At 38.5% G+C, this 27,078-nt stretch overlaps 1 protein-coding gene across 1 annotated transcript; it reads right to left on the bottom strand.

The window, feature by feature from the left end:
* Nucleotides 1-3: 3 nt before the first annotated feature.
* On the bottom strand, nucleotides 4-26,950 carry LOC136152766 (exocyst complex component 1-like). Its single transcript, XM_065914137.1, is given in 11 exon segments — nucleotides 4-1,243; nucleotides 1,978-2,085; nucleotides 2,655-2,818; nucleotides 8,911-9,016; nucleotides 15,509-15,658; nucleotides 19,532-19,585; nucleotides 20,376-20,488; nucleotides 21,071-21,203; nucleotides 21,417-21,644; nucleotides 23,446-23,633; nucleotides 26,896-26,950. Coding segments are annotated over 11 exon segments (1,485 nt in total). The 3' UTR covers nucleotides 4-1,057.
* Between the last annotated feature and the right edge of the window lie 128 nt (nucleotides 26,951-27,078).

The following is a 27,078-nucleotide window of genomic DNA, read 5'->3' on the forward strand; positions in this document are numbered from 1 at the left end:
CACAGTTGAACCAGAACATCACATGGTCCGAGACTGTTTCTCCCTTAAAGTCCATTCTGCCTTGGTGGGCTTGATCAGGTGCGGATGAAAACACAGATGGGTTAAATATCTCATGTCCCAGGCCATCTCCGGAAAAGCCAATTCATACTCACTTCTGTATCCCCCTCCTTCTAGCCTAACAATTCCGAGGGGGTCAAGAATTTCACAGCAGACGGGACACCTCCTGGGGGAGGGCAGAATACGAGCATACACGGACCAGTTTCTTATCCTAAGAATCCCCTGGCGATCGCTTGGTAATAATTTTCCCCGAGACGGCGTGGACACACCTCCTAAATGTCCTTCACAAATTTCCTTCTTAAACCCTAGCACGCTCGTCAACCTGTGTACCAAGCAATCGCCACCTGCCTATTCCAGGCTCCTGTGGGTCCCCGCTCCTTCTAGTCCCTCCCAGGGGGGTGATCAGGCCCCCTCTTCCACCCTGCTGGGTGGGCTCCTCCTCACCTGAGCGCTCAGTTCCCCTGCTGCCGTCCACTACCTGCTTACGTGAAAGGTCCGGGCGTTGAAAAGCAGAATCCTTCCAGAGGGGCGAGGCGCCTTCCCCCCTCTAGGAGATTCAAGCTACAAAGCCTCGGGGTGGCCTCAAATGAGACCTGTCTCCTCAAAGCGAGGAGTTTCCCAGCCAACGCACCAAATGTGATAGCCACGCTTTCCGGGAAACAGACTCACTCAGAAGGACAATGCAGATAGTGGAGTGCAGTTTATTACACCGGCGGGCCCAAGGCAGAGTCACCTCTTAGCCAAGGACCCCGTCCAGCATTTGTGAAAATCTTTTATACCCCATGTGTACGTGTCCAAACCCACCACCTCAATTCCCTTGAGACTTACATAAACAAAGGCAGGGTAAATACAACTACAATAACCCCATCATTCCCGTGTTATGTGTTCAAACAGTCAATAATCAATCAGCCTGCAGTTACATTCCAAACAGTTAATAACCGATAAGCCTGTGCTTACATTCTGATAGATAGTGTCAGGGGTGATTAGTGTCTCTTTTCTCTTAGGCGATGAGTAACCTGGATATGATCTTCAAGGTTCCCCTGTCCGGAGGGGGTCTTATCCTTCCATTGTCGTTCCCACAGGCACTAAGCAGAGAGTTCAGAGTCCACTGGAGAGGCAGCCGAGCACGATCAGCACGGACAGGCCTGAGATGGAGTCCAGGCCCTATGAATTCCTTCTTCATTTTCTGCCGGTTAGGAGAGATAAAAATGTCTGGCACTTACAGCCTCATTCCTCCATTTGGAGACCCTTGGCCTTCCCGCCTGTTACTCTCTCAGTCTCATAGTAAGAAAGCCATAAGAAAGATTCTGATTTGAGGCTCTCCATTTTTCTCTTGCTTGCTTTCATTTATTTTTTAAGACCATGGGGGCTTCCCTGGTGGCTCAGCAGGAAAGAAATCTGCCTGCCAATGCAGGAGCCACGGGTTCAATCCCTGGGTTGGGAAGATCCCCTGGTGAAGGAACTGGCAATCCACTCCAGTATTCTTGCCTGGGGAATCCCATGGAGAGAGAAACCTGGTGGGCTACAGTCCACGGGGTTGCAAAGAGTCAGACACGACTTAGTGACTAAATAACAACAAATATACATTAAAACATCATTGTAATTTTTTAATTCTATTTACTTTTTCTTGATCACTAAAACAATAAATTTGCTTTTTAAAAATATTTTTTGCCAAGTAAACTCAGACATTTCCCCCACTCATCAATTTGGAGAATGTTTAGGCCTAAGATAGTCTAGAATATTAGATTAGATGCCCAAACACTATCCTTTTTTTTATTATCTTATATGATAAAAATTACTTAAAAAATCCTTACAATGTAAATTCTTTCTGTTCTGATATTGAAATTATGACAACATAATGATTAGGCTAATTATGATATAGATCACAAATATGAGCTAGTAAATAAATGTCACCCATACCACAGTTCCAGGCATACTCTGATGTCGCTGTAGTTTGAAAAATTTACTTATGAAGTCTTGTTCTGCCAGACACAGGGGCTCCAGTTCACTCAGTACCTGTTCAAAGATCTGAAGAAAACCAAAATGATTCTACAAAGAACTGAACAAAACGCTTAAAATAACATTCCACATTTAATCACTTTTCTGCAGCAACCAGGGAAGCTTTATCTATAATCTTAATAGAATCCCCCAAACAAATACTTCCAAGATTGACAAGACAATGCAGTATTGATGAGGCATAACAGGGTCAGAACATACCTAAAACAAAACTGACAACAATTACTCACTTGGAATCTGGAAAGAGGAACAGAGTGATAAAACTTTATTTAAACAATTTAGCTTCATAAAAGTTGTTTCCTCTTTGTAGTCACTCAAATAACTGGATTGACAATGCAAGCTCTGTATGATTTATAACAAATTTTAATAAAGCTGTTATGTCATTTAATTGATGAATCACATTTCAGTTGCCATTTGACCAGTTATTATTTTTTTTTTTTTAGATTCAGAAATGGAAAGTAAGACACGGTTAATTAAAAGAGTCAATAGAGCCCAAATCTTTGAACACAATTAAAGCAGTAACAAACTGGTGCTAGAAAACTGACAGTAATGTTTAAGAAACATGCGTCATTTTATCTTACCTTATCAAACCTGGCTCTGTCGGCGACATCGAGATCAGAGGCCGACATGTCTCCCATGTCCAGCAAGGAAGATGACTGAGACCGGTGGTTCCCGGAGCTCTGAACACTGAGCTTATTTAGACTGGAAGTAGACCCGGTTAATTTCCCGGAACTCCCGTGAAGACCTGGGAAATGATAAACCTTTAAAAGCTGTGACCTTCACGAATGAAAGGTTCATGGCATCCATCAGGGCTCCCTTCTGCTGTCCTGCTCTTCTGGGGCTCATATGGGTTAGGGCACAACTCTGCCACATGAAGAGGATGTAGAGTGTCTTCCTCTTTCATTAAGATTTGTGTTCTACTTCTGAGCCTATGTAAAGACAGGTGAAATCATACAGAATCACAGAATAAGACTGAAAGGGATCTTAGAGATCACACTGTGCCCTGCCCAGTCTCATCACAGTTGTCTGATGATTTTTCAAAAGTAGATGAGGAGTTCTTTTCCACTCAGAAGACATGACTATGGATGAAAGTCACTGACCCCCTAGAATACTAGCTAACATAATGATTGTATTTCTAGAAAAAAACTGCCATATTCCAATATTATTTGCCTCTACATTGAATCAACATATTAGGCTGAACCACATGAAACTACCAACACTCAATTAATCTTGTCCTACTAAAAACGTCAATTACACATGACTCAACTTAATACATTCCTGAACTCAGACATTCCTGTTTTTTCAGCAAGTGAATTGATTAAAGTTCTTTTAAAAACTAAACAAAACGAAAAGAGAAAAACTAACAACAAAAACAAAACCCTGAATATTTGTTGTATTTAAAATACAACTAACATAACACATACATAGTTAACTATATTAATATGGGACATCTGAGTTTAGGTATAAACATAGGTATCTATCATAGCTATGAGGAAAAATGAGAACAATATGTCTGCACAATATCCTACATACACCAAACTATTAAAGGATTCTATTTTTACAAGAAAATGTGATGTTTCTATTCAGAATTAAATTTAAACAGTAAAACATTTTTATTCTTCTTGACTATTTCTCAGCTAAACCTGTATTATTCACTGATGGTCAGAAGGGACAAATAATAAAATAAGTGATAAAAAATATGATATACAAATCATATTTGTATATGTAAAGTAAAAAATAACAACAACAAATATGATATACAGTTAGTTAGAGACAAACTTTGGTTTCATTATGCAAAATCTGACCATACGTACAAGAAATTTTATAGTTTCTAAACACAGCCTGAAAACAAAAGTATAACGGTTAAGACTTTTTATAAGTTTCTGACTACCCACCATACATGTTTAACCATGCCACACATTTCTTGGATGCAGTCATCCCACTTCCTTTCTGTTGGTTTTCTTTCTGGCCAAGCCCTGGCAACCCAGAGCAAGCAGTGTTTCTGGCGCAGCTTCTCCAGGATGAACGACTGGCTCCTAGACACACACACGCACTGAGAGCACCTGCTGACACGCCGAGCACGCCCACTCTCGGCTTCCCGTCTGACAGCACTGCCTTTCCAGGCAGTGTGGCTGCGACGGGTTAGGCTGCAAGCGTCACAGACAAAGACAAGTTAGCAAGCTGCAATCTGCACAAACCGCGCACAAGAGGAAGTTAAAGCTCTAGTTGAAAAGACACATGCAAAGAACCAGGAGCACCAAGCAACGAGAGAGGCAACATATGTTTAGTTGGTCAGCTACTGCTTGAGAAATTACATGACAGAAAAACCTTTACTAGTCTTTTAATGTACTATTTGATGCAAATATTCAGGTAAAAATATCTACATGTGTAAACCTCCCCCACACTTTTAAGTCTCCTAAGCTGATGTACTTAAATTTAAAGACTACACTTCCAAGTTCTGATTTCTGAAGAAAACAGAGTTCAAGTAAATAATTTAATACAGTGAAAATTTAATAGAAAGAACTTGCACATTTATACATTAAATGCATTAACAATCCTGTATTCACTGAAAGCTCTTGGAAGGAATCTCCACTGTACTAAATAATTTTATACTCCCTCTGATAAAAAAAATTATGAGTAGAGTTTTAAAACCATTTTAGAAATAATAAGCTAAACTGTTTAGTAACTTAGCTGGCTCTGTGAACACTGAGAATAAAACACATGTATCAAAACACTAATTATTGGGAGATGGGTAGGTAGAAGGGTAAAGCTGAGAGACAGGTCTAATGTGGGAATTGGAGTTCTTTCAGGGTCATTTGGCATTTCCTTTATCTAAAACCTCTCTTTAGTATTTGTTCGATCAATTGTAGAGATCGTTTTGTGAAACATTCTAAACCCAAATGAGAATCTAACTTGAATGGCAAAGAAAGAAATTATAGAATAAAACAGAAAATTAATGAATATAACTCTAGAAATATTTAAGAAACGGAAAACAAGGTGTCAACTCCTGCCAAACAGGGATAGTGATAGTTGCTATTGCTAGGCAAAAGCTCGAGTATAAACTACTAATTTGCCACACCAAAAACATGTCAATCTTCCCAGCCTTGTCTGCCTGAAGTTTAAAGGAATATGAAATGATAAGGCTGGACACACAGCAACCAGGAGCGGGGGATGCACTGGAGCCACTAGCTTGTCAATCTGAACAGTATCTTCTGGCGATCTTAAGGTGTCACTCTACTAAGTTCACCAGTTTCAGAGCAAAGCCTGATTCTGCATATAGTTTTCTTTTTTAAAGTAGTTAATAAATACTACTAGTGCCCTATTTGGGCTCATAAAAAAGTCTATATTATTTATCAGCAAGAAGTAACAATATTCTGGTAAATTTTAAATATCCTTAAACAATTTCTGCTAGAGTACAAGCACCAAGAGGGTAGGGTCTTTGCTCATTGCTGCATTCTCAGTATCGAGCAGCGATTATCATGTAATAGGTAATTAATAAACATTTACTGAATGAATCATCCACTCAGGACTGAATGTAGTCTTGTGTTCAAGACTCCCTTTGGAGTCAACAAGATTTCTTAATTTCAGTGGACAAACACTGGAAAAAATGTGCTTGGCATATCATTTTTTAAGTTTTGGATTACTAAAGATAAGGAAGTTATTATGTAAATGGACTCAACTAATACTTGTGTGTCTTATCTTAGTAGTAAAAAGAAAAAAAATGGGCAATTTAAAAAATTATTACTAGATATCCTTTGCCTGTCTTTTCATTCAGTACATCTGAGGAATACAGAAGAAAAACAAAACACCAAAGTATCAATCTCGGGAGGACAATCCCACACCTCTGAGAGTATCAGGGTAACCTTCTGACCTTAGAAAGGCAAAGGTTTTATAAAAACCTTACCACAAAGAAAAAGTGCTTTACTGGCATTTTAACGTTGTTTTAAATTATCTAAACTAAGTAGATGTTAAAGACTTGAGTAAAGAATGGTTCAAAAAGAGAGAATTCCCCTGAATCTCTATGACTATACACAATTTCCTTTTGTAAAATACATTCAATCTGACTTTCTATTCTTTTTTTTTTTTTAACCGCCCGCCGCTGACTTTCTATTTTTATTAGTATCTCGGATGCAGCATTTTCAGAGCAAGGAAAAAACAAAACAAATTTAAAATTTTATTCATAATTCCTTAATTTTGAGCCATTGAAAATTTACCTTCCCCAAATTTTAGGTTTCTCTTTTAACTGTAATTACTATTAAGAACTGATTTAAACATAATTCGAATCCTTGAAAAGGTATCTTTAAAAAGTTTACATTCTATCTATTTAGAACTTCTGAAGCCATTTGTATTTAACTTGAAATTTATTTTTAAATGTTGACCAACAAGCTACATTTTCAAAGATGAACAAAATAGTTTTTATCCTCTGAATTCTGTTTATTATTTAGTTTTTCCTTTCTTGTAACTGATAACATCAAAGTAATAGAAACTATAATTTTTTGGTTACTCTCCTATTTCTTACTACTTAATGGATACATACGAGAGATGTAATCTTAACCCTGTTTTAAAAGTATCTTCTAAACTTGTCTTAGGTTAATTAAAAATTTTTTAACAAGATAATTTAAGAACTTCAAAAAATAAGAAAAAAAAATTAAGGTTTTAGGTTAATGCAATGATACCATTAAGATAGTATTGTATTTGATTTAAATTATATTCCAATTATGTCATTTATCTCAATGAGAATCTTAAGCTTGATAAATTAATATTATGACAGGGGCATTAATAACCTCCCAAGGAGGTAGTTTTAGAAAGATTTCCCTTTTACTGCAGTAGCAAGTGATGACAAATATACTAAATGAAAACATTAAACATGTAACTGTATTAATATGTTGTTTACTAAAAAGAAAAACTGATTTTGTTATAGCCACGCTTTCCGGGAAACAGACTCACTCAGAAGGACAATGCAGATAGTGGAGTGCAGTTTATTACACCGGCGGGCCCAAGGCAGAGTCTCCTCTTAGCCAAGGACCCCGTCCAGCATTTGTGAAAATCTTTTATACCCCATGTGTACGTGTCCAAATCCACCACCTACCCCATGTGTACGTGTCCAAACCCCACCACCTACCCCATGTGTACGTGTCCAAACCCACCACCTCAATTCCGTTGAGACTTACATAAACAAAGGTAGGGTAAATACAACTACAATAACCCCATCATTCAAGTGTTGTGTGTTCAAACAGTCAATAGTCAATAAGCCCGGAGTTACATTCCAACCAGTTAATAATCGATAAGCCTGTGATTACATCCTGATAGATACAGGAAAAGTTTATGACCTGTCCGGAGACAGGGGTGATTACGGTATGCTTCCTCTTAGGCAATGAGCAACCTGGATGTGATCTTCAAGATTCCCCTGTCTGGAGGGGGTCTTATCCTTCCATTGTCGTTCCCACAGGCACTAAGCAGAGAGTTCAGAGTCCACTGGAGAGGCAGCCGAGCACGATCAGCACGGACAGGCCTGAGATGGAGTCCAGGCCCTATGAATTCCTTCTTCAATTTAACATATCCATGGTGAAACATTAACAAGGATATAAACACACCGTTTAAGAACAAGTAACCTTTAGGATGAGTTAGCATTTCTGTTTCCAAAAGCCTATTGTCCCAATATTTTTATCAGTATCTTTACCAAAGTGCAATACACAGATTCAAACCATTTAAAAAATCGGAACTAGTATCACCAATATATTAGTGTTGTATTAAAAACAAAAACAAACCACAAACCAGTGAATCACAAAATAATTACCCACTACTAAAGATAGTCTTCTTTGTCCTAAAGAAAAGAATGGAAAGACGAGCTATCAATTTCAATCAGGGCACAGGCTCCTTTCAACAAGCAAATGCTACACTCATGGTTCTAAAGGGGAGCTATGCAGACACAGAGGACACACTGTAGCCATTTAAGGCCAGGTTCTGACTCCGACAGGCACAGAACTCCATCCAAAAAGCCCAGAGATGGGTACATGCAAGAGCAGAACGTGGCCTCGGCAAATCATTTCCTTGCAACTTGATACTTTCACTGGTTATCCTTTTAAATCAAGTTTTTTGTTTATTTAACATATTTAGAAGCAACAAAAACCCCTCTTGTTTCAAAAATAACTCTTTGGAAAAATAAAGTATAATTACAGGAGAAATTTTGGTGACATTTTTACAGCCCCTTCACAGGGGAGAAAACACTTAGCAACTTTCTTTTTGATTCAAAATAGCCAGTGACAAGTAAGAAGCCAGGCATCACTTCACTTCCCTGTGGAGTGCAATGACTTAAGAGATCACAGACTTGCCTCCAACTGGTACAAAAGGTCTTTTAGGAAATCAGAAACTGAACTTCCAACATCTGTCTCTTAATCTAGTACTTTCTCTCCAGACTGCACTTCATTCTCTGGCCAACTGCTGCTGCTGTGACTATACACAGCTGTCCCTGGTATCTGTGCAGGGTTGGTTCCAGCACCAGTGGTGGACACCAAAATCCATGGATGCTCAAGTCCCATGGTTGGTCCTCCGTATTCACGGGTTCCGCGTCTGCGCTGTACTTTTATTAGACACGGCATGTATATACAATTGCTGTCAAGTTCACATACTGCAGAATTTTAATTAGTAAAAATAAGGCTTTAGAGACATACTTGTTCCATGAAAAACCTATAAATCAAACCAATGCATTAGATTTATTCTTTTACTAATTCTATTGTATCTCCTTCCACCTTGCCTAAAAAGTCTTAAAATTATGTGTCACAGATAAATAATTTTTAGTAGAAGAGAAAACAAGGGGACTGAGGTGCCTAAGCTTACCAAGCTTCTTGCTTTCTTTAGTTGTGCCAGTCATCTTGATCTTTGCAACTTCAAAGACATCTTTAATTTCTCTCTCACAGAGTCATGACAAACAATCCATGCAATTCTTAAAAGTGAAAACAACACATACTCATTAATAAAACAAGTATAACAATTTCCATTTCTCAATCCCCCCATATCCTTTGTGCTTGTTTTCAATTTTGTGGTCTGAAAATATTTGATGCATTTCATAGGACACAAGAAGGCTATTTTCCATCTTTTAAAAAAACTGAACTGGCATCATAATATTAACAGTTTGTAAAAATATGAAGTTGAATAATCACACTCACATTTTCACTTTTATACTTTCAGTTCAGTTCAGTTGCTCAGTCAAGTACGACTCTTTGCAACCCCATGGACTGCAGCATGCCAGGCCTCCCTGTCCATCACCAACTCCCGAAGCCTGCTCAAACTCATGTCCATTGAGTCGGTGATGCCATCCAGCCGTCTCATCTTCTGTTGTCCCCTTCTCCTCCAGTCTTCAATCTTTCCCAGCATCAGGGTCTTTTCAAATGAGTCACTTCTACGCATCAGGTGGCCAAAGTATTGGAGTTTCAGCTTCAATATCAGTTGTTTCAATGAATATTCAGGACTGATTTCCTTTAGGATTGACTGGTTGTATCTCCTTGCTGTACGAGGGACTCTCAAGAATCCTCTCCAACACCACAGTTCAAAAGCATCAATTCTTCGGTGCTCAGCTTTCTTTACAGTCCAACTCTCACACCCATACATAACTACTGGAAAAGTCATAGCCTTGACTAAATGGACCTTTGTTGGCAAAGTAATGTCTCAGTTTTTTAATATGCTGTCTAGGTTGGTCATAGCTTTTCTCCCAAGGAGCAAGCCTCTTTTAATTTCATGGCTGTAATCACCACCTGCAGTGATTTTGGAGCCCCCCAAAATAAAGTCTCTCACTGCTTCCATTGTCTCCCCATTTATTTGCCATGAAGTGATGGGACCAGATGCCATGATCTTAGTTTTCTGAATGTTGAGTTTTAAGCCAACTTTTTCACTCTCCTCTTTCACTTTCATCAAGAGGCTCTTTAGTTCTTCACTTTCTGCCATAAGGCTGGTGTCATCTGCTTATCTGAGGATTTTGATATTTCTCCTGGCAATCCTGATTCCAGTTTGTGCTTCACGAAGCCCAGCATTTCAAACGATGTACTCTGCATATAAGTTAAATAAGCAGGGTGACAGTATACAACCTTGATATACTCCTTTCCTGATTTGGAACCAGTCTGTTGTTCCATGTTCAGTTCTAACCGTTGCTATCTGACCTGCATACGGATTTCTTGAGAGGCAAATAACGTGGTCTGCTACTCCTATCTTTTGAAGAATTTTTCACAGTTTGGTAATCCACACAGTCAAAGGCTTTGGCGTAGTCAGTAAAGCAGCAGTAGATGTTTTTCTGGAACTCTCTTGCTTTTTCAATGATCCGATGGTAATTTACACATTACCTTTCATGTATTTTAAACATAGCTGCATTCATACGATACTGGGTGTTTGGGGCAGCACAATCACGCTTTTCCAGGTCATATGCTAATGACTGCACAGTATTATGCTCTGCTGATGTTCAGTTTAGTAAACCAACCTCCTAACACAGACTACATAATTGGTTTTGATGTTTTGCTGTGATAGACAATGTTACAACAAGCTTTTCATCTCTAATGAACTGCTTTCTTGGAATAATTTCCTAAGGGTAAAATTACAGTGCTAAAGAATAAGGGAATCTTTTAACTCTTCTTCCATAATGCCATGCTGTTTCAAAAATTATTATACCAACAGACAGGATCAATGACACTGAAGCAGGACACTGAGTTTTACCATACCTTGCCAGCATGGGGTAGTAAATTAGCCCCAAATAGGTTACTCTCATAAGAATTTAATTACCACATCTTACAGTTTTCATAATCAAATGATTTCTTTTTAAAAAACAAAATTTATTCTAGTTCAAATGAAAACATCTATTATTTAACATGCAAACTCATTCCCTCATCATCTATGCTTATTATCATACAAAAATATTTTATACCCTGATGAAAGAGTCAACAGCGGGAGGCCATGTATTTTTCCAAATCCTATGTTAAATGCCTTATGTAGAGTTTCACTAAATTTAAATAAATCCACAGCAGAAAAACTCCTATGCCTAGTTATTCTTTTAAATTTATCATGAAATCTACACTTCAATTTCAAACACATCCAGTTTTAGAACAGTTTACTTTGCTTTAAACATCAGATGTAACTTTCAAAGGTATATCACTTAAATTATTTGTATACTGACTCATAGTTCATTATTGATTTTTTTAAGTTATTTTATAAGTATATAAAAATATATTAGATATATTTATATATATTTAGATATTTTATTGATAGATATGTCCTTATAAAAAATTTTTGGATGAAACATAATATAGAGCCTTCTTTTTTCCAATTTGCATGCCACATACATTTCCCACAGATTCTCCGTAAGGAAAGTTAAATAGGAAATTTTTTCCTGTGATCTTTGTGTGTAACTTTAAAAGCAAATCTAAAGCTAAAAAGACACTAAAATTATTCCTATTTCATTCAGCTATTTCACTTTTCAGCATCTCATTCGTTGAATTTTAAATTATCACAAAAACACTGATCACTGGAAATCAATGTAAATGGCTGACCAACTTATAATTCATAAAATCTTCATTAGATTTCTACTCAACTCACTCAATATAACAGACTGCATTCCAATACCCAAACTAAGTGCACACTACTACCCAAGCAATTTAAACAGTCGCTATTTCTAAAACAGTGATTTGAGCAGACTACTGAAAATCACCTTCTTTTTCAATACAATTGAAATGACTGAACACCTTCCCCCAGGTTCTCAACAGAACCCACAGGTGGGGAAGCCCACAGACAGGTGTGACTCCCAGCTCATTCACTTACTGAATTCAGAGAGAAGCTTCTCACTGGGAGTATTTATTTCTCTTAGCATCCTGTATACAGCACCTAACTTAAAATCCAACTATCTTGAGCTTAAATACTGTTATCTCAGGCAGTATTTCCAACTTTTTCTTGTGCTCACTTTAGAGTCTTACAGATAACACCATGTTTTATTTTCTATATTTACAAATATAGGACTGAGGCTGAGACAATGTGTCGGCCTCAAGGGGCTATTGGGAGAGGAAAGATTGTTCCTACCTAAACAAGGATAAACCATCTCCCTGCTCAACTGCTCTACATGCTCTACTGCCCCAGCTAGGCAGAAGGGATTCTGGGCAGCCGAGCTTACTACATGCCCAACGCACCTCTATTTTCCTTAGGCTCTAAATTACATACACCCCAAATCAGGGGTTTGCTTAGATTCAGCCGTAAGTAGAGTTGGGGCAGGGCCTAGTTATTCTTTTCCCTAAAGAAATGAAGACAAGCTTTTCCTGGTCCTGCCAAAAAGTGTGAGCTGGGTACAAATAACCAAGTACAAAGGTGAGTGCTACGTCACTTCAATCAGGTTCAACTCTTTGCAGCCCTATGGACTAGAGCTCACCAGGCTCCTCTGTCCATGGAATTCTCCAGGCAAGAATACTGGAGTAGGTTGCCATTTCCTTCTCCAGGGGACCTTCCTGAGCCAGACACTGAAGCTGAATCTCCTGTCTCCTGCATTGGCAGGCGGGTTCTTTACCACTAGCACACACTACATGGAAAGGATCAAGTACAAATAGCATCTGGATTTAATTATTATTTCTTACCAAAGAAACACTGATTTGTCAGGTTCCTTTTTTCATTCCTTTCCTTCCATTTCCTTTCATTCCTTTCTTGGTCATATTAATAAGATTCCTATTTTTGAAAACACTTGAGCAACCAAATTAGATTATCAGGCATAAAACTGCATGGTCTGTCACAAGTTCAAACACAAGACAAAGCAAGATTCTTTGGAAATAAGATAATTTCATTTAAAAAAGCACATCAATACTGTCAATTGAAAATATACCATGAGCAGAGAATGATTCCATACTTCAGCACTAGACTGGCTACTGGCTTGCTTCTTCACTTTAAATTACATTCATGACGCTACATATATATAAAGATACGGCAATAATACTCACTGAGAACACAATCAGGCAAAAAGCTTATTGATTATTTTACTCATTTGAATATTCACTAGGGGACAAAGCACTTGTTGGCACAAAACTCTTAAGATGTAACAATATTTAATCATTCAAAATACAGTATTAATCCTCTTAAAACTTCAGAAGGCAAAGATTCCAGTCATGCAAATATTCTTCTGTAAACTATCTCCAAATCAGAATTCTGCTGACTCAAAACTAATCAGAATACAACACAACAGTAGAGTCCTGAGCCCAAGGGTTCCTGCTACAATGGCCGTTTACTAAATGAGAGCATGTCATTCTGCTACTCAAAGCCCATCAACACCCCTCCCTCATCTCTCTGCAAGTAAAAACCAAATTCCAACACCGGTGCCCAGTCCCTTCCAGATCTGCCCTGCCCCGCCCCCCGCCCCCCACCGCACCTCTCACGCCCGCCCTCCCATCCTGAACCTGACTCGCCGTGCTCCCACCACCACGGCCTGGTTGCTCCTCCAGTGCTCCAGGTTGCTCTTGCCTTGGGGCACTTGTGCTGTGCTGGGAAAGCTTTCCTCGGAAATTCCCACTGCGCACCCCTGCTTATCTTTAAAATTTGTGCTCAAATGTTGCCTTCTCGGACCACCCTTTTTGAAACCGCAACCTTTCTGATGTCCTAGCATTCCCTGCTTTATTTTCTCTAGAGCTCTCAGCAGTACCTTCCAGCAGACTATGAAGTTGACTTTTATGTTGGTCCTTCTCCACTGGAATATGTACTCTGAACAGGCAAGTGTTCGCCTGTCTCCTTCAGCGCCGTTCTCTTTCGTGCATACAACAGTGTCAGCACACAGCAGATGCTCAGCGCGTTTGCTAAGGGAACGTGTGAATGGCTCTTTCTTGTCCAGCTGTGGCCATCCGTGTGTGTGTGTGCTCAGCCACTCAGTCGTGTCCCACTCTGCGACCCCACGGACTGTGGCCACCAGGCTCCTCTCTCCACGGGATTCTCCAGGCAATGGTACTGCAGTCGGTTGCCATTTCCTTCTCCAGGGGATCTTTCCAACCCAGGGATCAAGCCTGCATTTTCTACATTGACAGGTGGATTTTTTTTTTATCATTGCGCCACCTGGGAAGCCCAAGTGGTATTTATCACTGTTTTAATCTCTGCGTCTCACAAGTCTGGCACCATCCTGTCCCTTGTTTTGGGATTCTCTCTTGTGACTTATAATCTCTATTCCTACTATCATCCTCTTCGTCCAAGATTTCATTTCAGTTCATTATTGTATTAGGTTCTTAGTTTCCCCTATCAAGTCTCTTCCTGTGTCTGAAGAATGCTGCTAGGACTCACGACTCAGATTTTTCAACCTAACTTCTCACTCTTCTAGAATATGGAATTTCAGCTTCAGTCAGGCTGGTCTTCTTAAAGTCCCGGGAAAAGAGTCAAGTCCAATGTTTTCTATGAAGTTTTCTCCTGTGGCTACAGGTCATGAATTTCCTTTCTCTAACATGCTATACATTTAAACTCATATCCAGTTCAGCACTTAACTCTGGCCGGCTGCTAAGGATAGTTGCTCTTCCCGGGCAGACCTGACGCTCTCTGGAAGTAGGAGCATGTGTGGGAGCCACTTCTTATTCTTACATATGGATTAGTGAGTACAAAAGAGGCACACAGTGAAAATCTGGTGAGTGACAAAGAAATGTACCATAATATGATAATCCAATTTTTCCAGCTAGTGTGTCCCACAATCAGGAACAGAAATACCCATGTTCCTCTGTGCCTGGAACAATGGAATGTCTGCTTAATAAAGAGGCACACTGCATGTGCTTAAAAGAACAGATTACAGGTTCTTATAAAGCAAATGCCTCATTGAAAATATAACTTCATACTCTCTAGTTTTTATATTGCACATAAAGCAACTCAGGAAATAATTATTTAACTAACTAAACTAAATGATGCTTCAAGCTACAGTATGGCCTAATACTATATTGAAGTTCAAAATTTAGCTATTCTCCATCTAAGTACATAAAATAAATGTTCTCCAGAATTTTAGACTCTGTGGGAGAAGGCGAGGGTGGGATGTTCAGAGAGAAGAGCATTGAAACAAGTATACTATCAAGGGTGAAAGAGATCACCAGCCCAGGCTGGATGCATGAGATGGGTGCTCAGGGCTGGTGCACTGGGAAGACCCAGAGGGATGGGATGGAGAGGGAGGCGGGAGGGGGGATCAGGATGGGGAACACATGTAAATCCATGGCTGATTCATGTCAGTGTACGGCAAAAACCACTACAATATTGTAAAGTAATTAGCCTCCAACGAATAAAAATAAATGAAAAAGAAAAAAAATGTTCTCCATAGCTAATGAGCACTAAGAAATTCAACTACTTGCTGCTTTTTTAAGAACATACAACAGTGCTTCAAATGTCACTTGCGTAACTGAACACACGACCTCTCGATTCTAAAAGATAATGCTCTATACTCAGTGAGTAACTGACGTCAAATCCATACCTTTGTTAGTCCCTCATATTTTCGATAATCCGTACTCTCTAGCCACTCCATCAGCTTGGCATATCGGAGTAAGTCTCTATGAAATGCATGATGATTAGGTAAAGTCAGTTCAATAGAGCGCTGAGCAAGAGTTGAACTCTGATCATGACCCTAGAGTGAATAAATAAGGACATAACTATCACTGACAGTATAAAGAAACATTGTTGTAACTAAATATCCTTAATAATGATCAAGCATGGCCAAGCAAAAACAACAGAACATAGAAATATAAGAACTGAGTACTTACTTGTCTTTTTTTAATCATCCTGTGTATACAAACTGAACACCACCACCATAAAATAGTCATAAACACACAAGAATGACTCTCTGATAAATCGACTCATTTTATCTTTTAGAGTAGTTGAGAATGAATAGTTTAATCAACTTTACCTCTCCCATAACATTTTACAATTGACTAAGCAAATAAATATCATGATATAAACTGTTACTAAGAAACACACACCGAACAGGGGAAGTCATTCAAAACAAATTGTCTCCATCTATGATATCTCCATTAGAGTCTACGATATTTAAACAGCAGGTGAAAATGCACAGGACACAGAATGTCAGAACTAGGAAGGACTGCAGATGACTGCTTCCTGGGCTTTCCAGGGCAGCGCTCAGTGCTCAGTTGCTGGATCATATCCTATTCTTGGCCAACCCAATAGATTGTCTGTAGCCTGCCGGGCTCCTCTGTCCATGGGAGTTCCCAGCAAGAGTACTGGTGTAGGTTGCCATTTCCTCCTCCAGGGGATCTTCCCCACCCAGGGACTGAACCTATGTCTTCTGCACTGCAGGCGGATTCTTTACCACTGAGCCACCTGGGAAGCCCTTTCCAGGATAACCCCTAATAATAATGTAATTTTAATTTTTCCATTAATTTTCTACAGAAGCAACTATATAATTTTGTTTTTAATCCTTGACATGACTTATATAAATGAGCACGTTTTCAATCAGCCTGAGGCAGACGATGCATCCTGACTTTTGTTCTAGAGTATATGGATCCAGTAGATCAGCTGACCCAACGGAACAAACTGAAATTCAAAGGGCTAAGTGATCCACACAGGCCACACAGGCGGAAGGCTAGAATCTGAACCTCAGCCATGTGAGTCTCACTTCTGTTTTCTTTTAAAAACATGCCAAACAAAACCATTCTAACCAGACTCAAAAACTGCTGAAGGTCATTACAAACATTACATTTCAGAAATGTTTACCACATCAGAAGGATGACTGAGATTCCACTGACTCACAGATATTAGATACTGTACACAGAGAGAGATTAGTTTTAAGTCTGCTAATGTCTCCAAATTGTGCCTTAATTAAGTTACACTAACTAAAAGGAAGGAGTATTTGACAAACTTGTTATTGCTGATAAATGTTTTCCAAATATTTTACCCTTATTAACAATAACATTAGATATATTTCCATTATCCTTCCTCATTAATTTTTTCAATAATTCAAGACTCAAAATCATGGTTTATGTTCTTCTATAGCTGTTTACTCAGGTCACTGCATGTTAAGTTGTACTATTTAATTTAATGTCAGGAAAACTCTTCAATTAAAAACCTTCATCTCTCCTGCAAAATGGAAGAACCAACATTTATAGAGAATTTTACGGTTTACAAAGCTCTTCTACATATATTACTATTCAAAACTTTCTACTGTAAGTAGCATTTCCAGATCATCATCATGTGAAAATTCACTGATATAAAAACATTATTACCTTCAGACTATTAGGATATATTAAATATTGTTAGTGTTAACAGAAAGATTTTAAGAGAAACTGGTTTCAAAATATATAGGAAGGAGAAAAAATACTTAAATTGCTTAATTCAATCAATAATATAGATAACTATCATATCTAGAATTCAATCGTGCTAAGAATTTTACTCTTTATATACTTTAAAAATTAAGACATTGTTTAAAGTTTCTTATTAGAGATAAATAAATTAGTAATGATGACTGAAAACCTTTTGAAAAGGACTGGCCATTCTAGATGCCTTTAAGAACACCATGATTCATGAGAAGAGGTCAAAATATCAACATTAACAGGAGTTTTGGAAGAAGCGGATTCCAACCCTCATGAATGACTTTGAGGGGTATGACTTCAGTACAGGAAGTAACTATAGATGTGGTAGAAAGCAGAACTAGAATTAGAAGTGGAGTCTAAAGATGTGACTGAACTGTTATAATCTCATTTAACAGATATTTAATGGATGAGAAGTTGCTTCTTACGGATGAACAAAGAAACTGGTCTCTTGAAAGAGAATCTACTCCTGATGAAGATGCTGTGAAGGCTACTGAAATGACAACAAAGGATTTAGACTATAATTAATACATAAACTAAGTTGATAAAACAAGTGGCAGGATTTGAGAAGACTGACTCCAATTTTGGAAGAAGTTCTACTGTGGGTAAAATGCTATCAAACAGCATTGCATGCCACAGAGAAATTGTCTGAGAAAGGAAAAGTTGATCATTACAGCAAACTTCACTCTTGTCTTATTTTTAAAAATTGACATAGCTACCCCAATCTTCAGCAATCACTGCCTTGGTCCTCCAGCACCTTCAACATTGAGGAAAGACCCTCCACCAGCAAAAAGATGATGACTCAGATGGTAGGCTCAGAGGGTGCTTAGCAATTTTTAGCAATGAAGTATTTTTAAAATAAATGTGTACATTCTTCTGTTAGACATAATGCTATTGCACACAATAGGCTACAATACTGTGTAAACATAGCTTTTTTACGCACTGGGAAAGCAAAAAATTTGTGTGACTTGCTTTACTGACACATTCACTTCATTGTGGTGTCCCTAAGGTAGCCCCTATACACTGCTGTAGAGTTTTAAGTACATTACCTTTACCACATCCTCACAAGCATCTTGAGGGTAGCAGCCATTTCTTACTCTTACATATGGAGGACAGTGAGTCCTGTCACACAATGTAACACACAAATCAGACACACAATCAAAATTTGATGGTGAACAAAGACATGTAACCCAGTGCGGTAATCGAATCTTCCCCGTGTGTCCCACAACCAGGAACAGAAATCCCCTTGTTTCCCAACTCTTTGCTAGGTGACACGAAGTATTCAATTTAACACACAGAAAATCTCTTTTCTGCACTTGGGACACTGTCTTTCATCTTCTTCAGCACATTCCAGGTTGTTGCAACATTCTGGTTTTTAACATGCATTACTCACATGTAACAATGCATATTAGATTTTCAGAACTGGGATGCATTCATTTTAAACAAAGCCATTAGTTTATAAGGCAAGGAAGCAAAAATCACAAATAATAGCATGTTATAACAAACAATTAAGGGTGGAGAAAGGATTATCATTTAATGACTGGTATTTTCCATACCATTTACAAATGTGGACTATAGCCTGTCAAGAGGATAATTTAAAAAAACTAGGGAATTGTGTAAAAATAGATATTATTGAAATAATAGTGTAAGAAAAATGTGCATTAGTATTTCCTATGTGATTCCTAGGTTTACTTTTTTCCTGAAGCTTTTCAAGTCAAGTGGAATGTTAAGAGAGTCTTCCCCTGGTTCCCCCTTGCGCGGTTAGTTAGCTGGTCTTCCTTTACTCCCATGGTACCACCATAACATACACCTTCCCTCAGTCTGTTTGTCGCCCTTCTCTAGATCGTGAGCAACTAGAGCAAAGAATCAGCCTCTCATCTATTCCAATGAAACGTCTGGAATGCATCTTTAATCACTTGGCAAATGACTTCCAAATAAAGGAGTGAGTGAGTGAATGAAAATGACAGAAAGAAAGGCAAGCAGAATGAGATTAAATGCCTTTGGATCTAAATAAACTTTCTGTTATGGGACATTAAAAAAACTGCCACAAATATGGTTAACAGGTAGCTCAAATCAGTAAATTATAACTATAAAGATTCTGCTGCTATTAAGCTTAGTAAACCTTACAGGGGAAAAAAAAGAATCGGAGAAGCTGGAGCCAAAGTTGATGTACTCACAGGCACGGAAAGAAAGTAGGACCTGTTATAGAGTTGAAGGAGGGCCTGAGTAAACTAATCAGAAATAAAATAGAGTAAATACAATTGTTTCAGAATACTACAAAGTGAAAACAAAATAAGAACCTGGAATATCAGTCAGCATTTCTTGATGAACAAAATTTCACTCAACTTTTTTTTGGCCCCAAATCCCTATTAAAGAGATCATAAATACACAAAATCTAATTTATGACACCTAATTTATTCAAGAAATATTAAGTCTAATTTATTATTTATTAAAAAAAAAGCACCTTCTAGTCAAATCCCTCTAAGGTATACTTAACAGTAACATTTATATCATTGCCACAACCTTAATTATAACACCCTTTCCACATAGAAATAGAGATAAAGGTTTTCTATAAGAGTAAATCAACTAGAATTTACAATTGAGTTAGTCATTTTTCTCATATTTATAAGTATATGGAGCCAATGAAATACTGAAAACATGGAATCAAGTCCCTGTTCTCACTTGAAAATACTGAAAAATAAAACAGGCCAAACATTAAAAACGTAACAAGTTTGGACTTATTTTTAGAAACAAGATTGTCTAAATGGGGTATATGTAACATGCAAGCACAATTATTTAAAACTTAGGGAATTTTGGCTAAAAGGAACTGTCTTCATAGGAGACCACTGAGGCCCCCAAAACATCTATGAGCAAATACATACATATCTAAAAATATTAAAATCAAATAAATATAGAAAGGAACATATTGTGCTCCCAATTAAATACATTAAAATTTTTTTTCTGTGACCATTTCATTTCAAGCTACAGGAACATGCCAGTACTATAATAAGATAAAATTACCTGTCGAACAAAAACATTGTTGAGGTGACTGGCCAGTCTCCGGGCAAAATTCTCTCGCAAATCACTGAAACGCTGCTGCTGCTGCTGCTGAACTGCCAGAAGCACGTCATGGCCTGAAATCGTGACAGCTTATTCAACGGGTTAAAGAGCTCCCGGATGTCTAAGGAGTGCATTTATAACAGAAGCCGTATTTCAGTTCTGAAGAACTCAACCTTTTGCTGGTTTATGCGTGTGTTTATAAAAGAAAGGTAAGGGGGAAAAACAGTGTAACTCAGCGATCCTCACGCTGCGGTCTTGCCTCAGCCTCACCTGGGAACGGTCAGAAACATGGATTCTAAGGCCTCAGAGCGGACCTACTGCTTCTGCGCTGGCCCCTAGCCGTGATCCCGATGCAAGCTCAAGTTTAGGAACCGCTGGTCTAGCAAAGCCTTACGGCATCTACTTTGTGCTAGGTCCTGTGAACAGCGCTGAAGAAAAATGCTGGTGTTAACGCAGAGTCACTGATGGTCAATCAGAAGGTACTGAAATGAACAAGTTCTTCGTGCCAATATAAATTATGTTTGAGAGTAAGTGAAACTTGTTTCAATAGCTAATAATCTAACCCTAAACCACCTGCCTCATGGACTTCTTGTCAAAAGCTTTACACTAAGTCAGAAGCTTAGTCCCAGGTTCTTGGGCAGATTTTATGGTCATACCTGGTCGAAGAGCTACATTCACGCACTGCAGCAGGGCATCTGCAGCATTGGTGCAGGCCTCAATGCCCCTGGAAGAAGAAAGATCTCCTTCCTGAAGTGCCTTTATATGACCTTTGGCCAGGTCCATGTGGCTCTGGAAAGTAAATAAACACACCATTTGTCTGTGTACTCTTAGGAAGTTTACAGGTAAGATGCTACGCAATCCTATTACTGGGTGTTTGAAACTTCAGTATTTTTAAATCTTGCTCTCCTAAGGAAACTAGAAAATACTTGCAAATGGGCTTTAGAGATCATTAGTTTTGTTTGTTTTTTTTAATTGTTGCTAGTAGTTTATAACCATGCTTACCACAAGAAACTCTATCTCAGACAGGAGTTTTACGTTATTAGTGTTACTGAGATGAATGAGGTGGTTGCTTTCGGAGATCTGATCCATCTGTTCTTTTACACTTTGGAGCATTTCCTCATAACTGCTCAGTTTCAATTCAATCTGATCCACCTCCTTGAGAGCCTCATCCAGTAACTTCATTAGGATGTTGACTTGCTTTTCAGAGGCCATGATAGACTGGATGTTGGCCTACACAGTTAAAAAGAGAAGTAATACTTCATATTCTTCAAATGAAATATCCATAAATCTTTGACAGCAGCGTGACTCAGCAGCAGCGGCAACAAAGGCTGACACACACATCTACACGTCTACTTTAATTGGCTGCTTTGTGTTTACACTCCACTTTTTCACACAGTATTTCAGGGAAGCACACGTCCCCTTATGTGGAGGTTAGGGACCAGATCTCAATACCGCATATTTAGGGCATGCGCCATGATGTATCATCAGCAATGGTGGACTCTCATTAGTGCCGTTAGGTTATACCACCTCTGACGCTGCTTCCAGCTCTATCAACTATAGACATTTTCTATAATCTGCAACATTTATGTAAAATCCTAAACAAAAGCATAATAATCACCTATGCTAATACCTTAGTTAAGAGGGTAGCAGTAGCATGCCAGTCTTTAACAGATACATGGAACTAATTTATAACTGTAGCATGATTTGTACTAATAGGATGTGGAAGAGTCTATTGCCATAAGATAGCTCCTTCTACAATATTCTTTCTTTTCTCTTTCATTTGCAACTACTTTTTTTTCCCAGACAAAGTAGCAACAAACCACCGACCCCTTATTAATATTTTCTAAAGACTCTATTGATTCTCAATTCCCTGAAATATGGAAGCTTTCAAACCCAAAATTAAACTGCAAAGTAATATGATGACTTGAAACACAGAGGCAACATTAACTAGAAAATACAAACCACAAAGCCACATTAAGAAGGCAGATAACATGATATGAGGAAAAAATTTGGATAAAGAGTTAAAATAATATCATTGTATGGGTGATGCTAAAATTTCACATGTTATTTTATATACTATTCATAATAACTCCCATGGAGGTGCAGCCCAACTGTAAAGCAGCAGAGCTCTGACCCACTGAATCTTAAGCAGCAGAGCTGTGACTTGAACTGATCCAGGACAATTTTCACTTCAACATCTTGAAGTCTCTTCTAGGCTTTACTTCCAGAGAGTTCTACAAATTTGTAAGCTTGGGCTATTGGTGTAATCTCTGGACCTCAGTTCAACCTTACAACTTCTGTACCTTTCATGTATAAAATGCCAACACTCTTTTAAGTCTTAAAAACATTCCTTATTCTCAGAGTTTTTCTTAAATTCATACTTTGCCTAACAAAATGACACCCCCCTCACAAAACACTCTCATTTTAGATTTTTCTCATAAGACAGGTGCTACTTGTAGCTTTTTACTTCCTAAAGATGTACATGTAGGTACAAGCTCAGATATGTGCATACAAATAAACAGCATCTATTCCACAGCAGTTCAGAGGAGTCGTCAAACATCCTTTTGCCCTGGCTCTCCTGTTTTCACTACACTATTTTGCTCTCTTTGGGTAAAGGATTCGCTTCTTTCAGCTCACTCTCTCTCCTTCTAACTTGTACCTATTTTTTTCCCCCCAAACCACAAAAATGTTATTCTCTTGCCTTGAACTATTCTGAAGTGTTCCAGAGGCTGGGGGAATCAACCCCCAGGGTGGTTTCAGGTTGGCTACTTTCTACTTCCATCACTTCATATCAAGAACCTCCCCAAATCCAGAACCTCAGCCAACTGCCTTCACTGGCCTAATAGGAATGGTTCTGTCTCTGGACCAAGAACAGTGAAAGACAGAGGGAGGCAGCTGGTGATGCGCTTCTAGGGAAAGACAGCAACGATCCCACCGTCTAGGCTCAAAGGCAGCGGCAGCAGAATATGAACATCACCAGTCTCCTCAGCTTACCACACATCACTAGCCACACGTTACAAGAAAGGCTGACCCCATCTAACACCTGCAGCTCTCTGGACAACCTTTCTGCAAAGGCCTCGGCGCTAGAAATTGCATATTCACAGCCTTCCATCATTATCTCAATATCCCGCTCTTCTCTTGCATTTAACTCTTGGCATTCATCCACTGCCTCTTCCTCACCTCCTGTCACACTCTGATTTTCTCCACTTGGAACAGATTCTTAAAAGAGGGTAAAAATTAAAAATAAAGTAGTAAAAAACTAGGAAGGACAACAGCATTGTACTTACAGGTAAGGTCAGTTATAAGCACAGGTCACATTTAGAGGCTGAAAAATAGGAAAAAAATGATTCAAAATATATGAAAAAAAACTTATTTTATGAAGAACCGCATATGTTAACATGTCTATTATAACAAAAGCATGCAGTCTAATTTATTGACTTGTGTTAAAACAGGCCTTAGTCACACTTTCCCAAAACATAATTAAACTATAAAACAAATATACAACCGGAAACGAAACACGTGTACAAGCCTAACCTTTTTTTTTCTCTACCTGAGATAACTGTTGCTCTAATACAATAATGCTTATAATTCAGGACACATGAGGAACAATTTGCTTTCCTTTTTTTTCCAGGTAACACCTTCTTCTGTTATTTTTGTTCTTTCTATCTTTGTTATGTTTTGTGTTTTCCTCCAAATAACTTTCAATTGAAATTTTAAAAATGCATCTACAATTCATAATTTATTTTGGGCAATGAAAATATTAACTGAACTTTCCATTTCTCTCTGTAAAAATTTTTCACATGTGTTTATAAAATTTCTAAGGATCAGCTAATAGAAACTTTCTCAATATCTGTATAGTAAGAACAACATCATGGCTGTGTAAAACTACAAAAATTTCAGCTGTCTTCCTGCTTCAAAACAAAAGACCAGGAGGTCAGAACTGAGATGCTTTCTAGATAAATGTTTCAGTTCACTTTCTGGAAAGAACAGACTCAGCATATGGGATTTTACATAAATCTTGAGATCGAGAGATAAAATGAAAAAAATAATTTTACCCTTAAATAAACCTCGAAACAAAGTTACTGATTTTCAACAATTCACAGGACACGCTTTAAAACACAAATTCCAAGTGTTTTAGATATTCATTATTTTGTATGAAAATGAGAATCTACATTCAGCATGACTTGACATATGTTAACTTGTCCTTGAACAAAACACACCTAATTCAAAGTAACAAATGATCTACTCTTAAGAATGCTAATTAGCCAGCTTTAGATAACATGCCAGAAAAAAAAGAGGGGCTAAAACTTTCGGCACAGGCAATTACAGACTGCAGTACACAAACGCAAGTCCCCTAGAGCGGCGTCTCCCAGCTCTCAGCCCTTTCCAAGTCACTCTGGAAATGTTAAAAGTGTTTTGTGTGCAGCTTTTTAGCCACTAGGGGGCAGGGGATGCCCAGTTCATTCTGCACAGCTCCTTACACAAGTAAACATTTAAAATAAACAAATATTTTAAATGATCATAATTGTTTCAGAAGGCATCTTCTCACATAAGCAAGGTCATGAATCACTGTCAAGTAAAACTGAAGTAGCACCAAATCAATAACAAGAAACATTTTTATGGACTTTGAAACTTTAGAAAGCATTTGTATGTTCATTATCTAATGTAATCCTCAAATAAATTCCATGAAATAGTTATTATTTTCCCATTAGAAATTACCACATACTATGTCCTTAGTGACTGCCCAAGAAAAGCTGAAATCTTGAGTGTTACACCTATTAATGCCAAGGTCCCCGCCCCACCCCATGGGAATGCTGGATGCTAAAACTGACAGGGATTTTCAGCTCAAGATGGCAGACTAGGACACATTTACTTTCTGTTCCTTCTGAAACCATACTTAAATAAAAGTGTAGAAATACCAAAATTAATAAGCCAGTAAAAGCCAAGAGGTTGTGGAAGTCATCAACTACAGAAAGATTTCAACATATTTCGAGAAGGCAAAAAATGAAACCGAGTGATGAATAAAATAACTAAGGAAAGACTGTCCTAAGGAGGGTCTGCACAAAGCCAGTTAGCTTTCAGTGAGTTCTGGTTATAGCAAAGGGCAAGGAAAGAAGAGGAGCTGAAAAACAAGGAAATTAAAGTTATTTTAGGGAAAAAAGTTAATTGTATGAGCTCCAGAGACCACTCAGCCTGCTGCCATATCAATCCATGGATTACAATGGATTGTTGGTAAGCAAGACAAGAAAATAAGGAAGAAACAAAAATGAAGAGATTGTTCCTTACTGAACTCTTCTCAAATGAGATCAAGGAATTATGGTTAAATGCCACAGCTGTAAATCATTTCTGCTCCTAGAGAGGTCAGATAGGGCTTATGATATTTCTCGCTTTTTTCAGACATAATTTAGGTCTGAGAAAAACCTTTTGTGTCCTCCAATCTCAAATCTTCTTGGGGATGGAAGTCCAAATTTACTCTGACATACTATAAAAAGAATCTCAAGAGCAGAGGGCAAACTAATTTATAATATATGAATTATGTCCAGTGTTATTTTAAATAGATTTTAAACTAAAATATATAAATAAAGTTTCACTGATCAACACAATTCTGGGTTCTGAAACCTCTACATGTCACATGCCTGCTGTGTAACACACAATGTCAGCCCAGGAGAAAGAAAACACTCCAATGAAGTAAGCCAAAGAAACAAGATTCAAACTCGATAAAGCCATGTTAGACTAGGAGTTTTCAGTCCTATCCTATTCTTTTGAAGCTTCTACCTTGTGAATAATAACATGTCTCCCTTGTCCTAGACACCCAAGAGTGTGACTTCTCTCCTGGGCATAAGAATCTTTAGAATTATATATGGTAGTAAAGAGTGGACCCAGCTGACATGCTCACAGTGACCAAACTGTACTGACTGACTGAAGCTGACACAGGGCTCCACTATGAAGCTGCAATAAGTGATGTGTTTGCTTTCTCAACATGAATGAGCTGCCTTACTGAACACACTCCAGGAAGGCCACAGAAACAGGCTTCTAATCCATACAGAATAATGCACTGGTAAATTTCTTTCAGGAAAGCCCATGATTTATCTAGACTATCATCTTTACATATCTGGATCCTTCAAACTATACCAAAGGGAAAACCTCCGCTGGTGCTATGCTGACAACTGGTGGTCCTTAACCTGCCTCTTCTGAGATCAGAACTCAACGCAGCAGGTGATCAATTCATGAATTGAGCAAAAGAAAACCTACAGGGTAGGATATAGACTCATTATAGGTATGACACTTAGGGCTAAGTGCCATAAGGAGGACAAGAAAAGAACAGTAACACGTGAAGCATGTATGGCGGGGAGGCACCACAGCCCAGAGCAGGTTTGGGTCACATCCTGGCTAAGCCATTACCATCTGCACACCCTGAAGAACAGTCTAAGATTTAACTGTTGTACCAAATTTCTAAAAAGAAGTGAAGAAAGAGGCTTACCCGCCAGAAAAGGACGTGGTGGGGTGCAGCACCTGGCCAGGTGAGGGCTCTGCATTCCGGCTGGTGATGATGGCAGAGGAGCCGCGGCGGAGAAGCTGCTCCTGGCCTCGCAGAGAAGCTGGAGAGGTCCCCACAGGTGCTGGACCACCCCCGGGAGGGTGGGTGGCTCCTGCAGTCAGCTTT

Source organism: Muntiacus reevesi, chromosome 22 (genome assembly GCF_963930625.1).
Source record: "Muntiacus reevesi chromosome 22, mMunRee1.1, whole genome shotgun sequence".
NCBI lineage: Eukaryota > Metazoa > Chordata > Mammalia > Artiodactyla > Cervidae > Muntiacus > Muntiacus reevesi.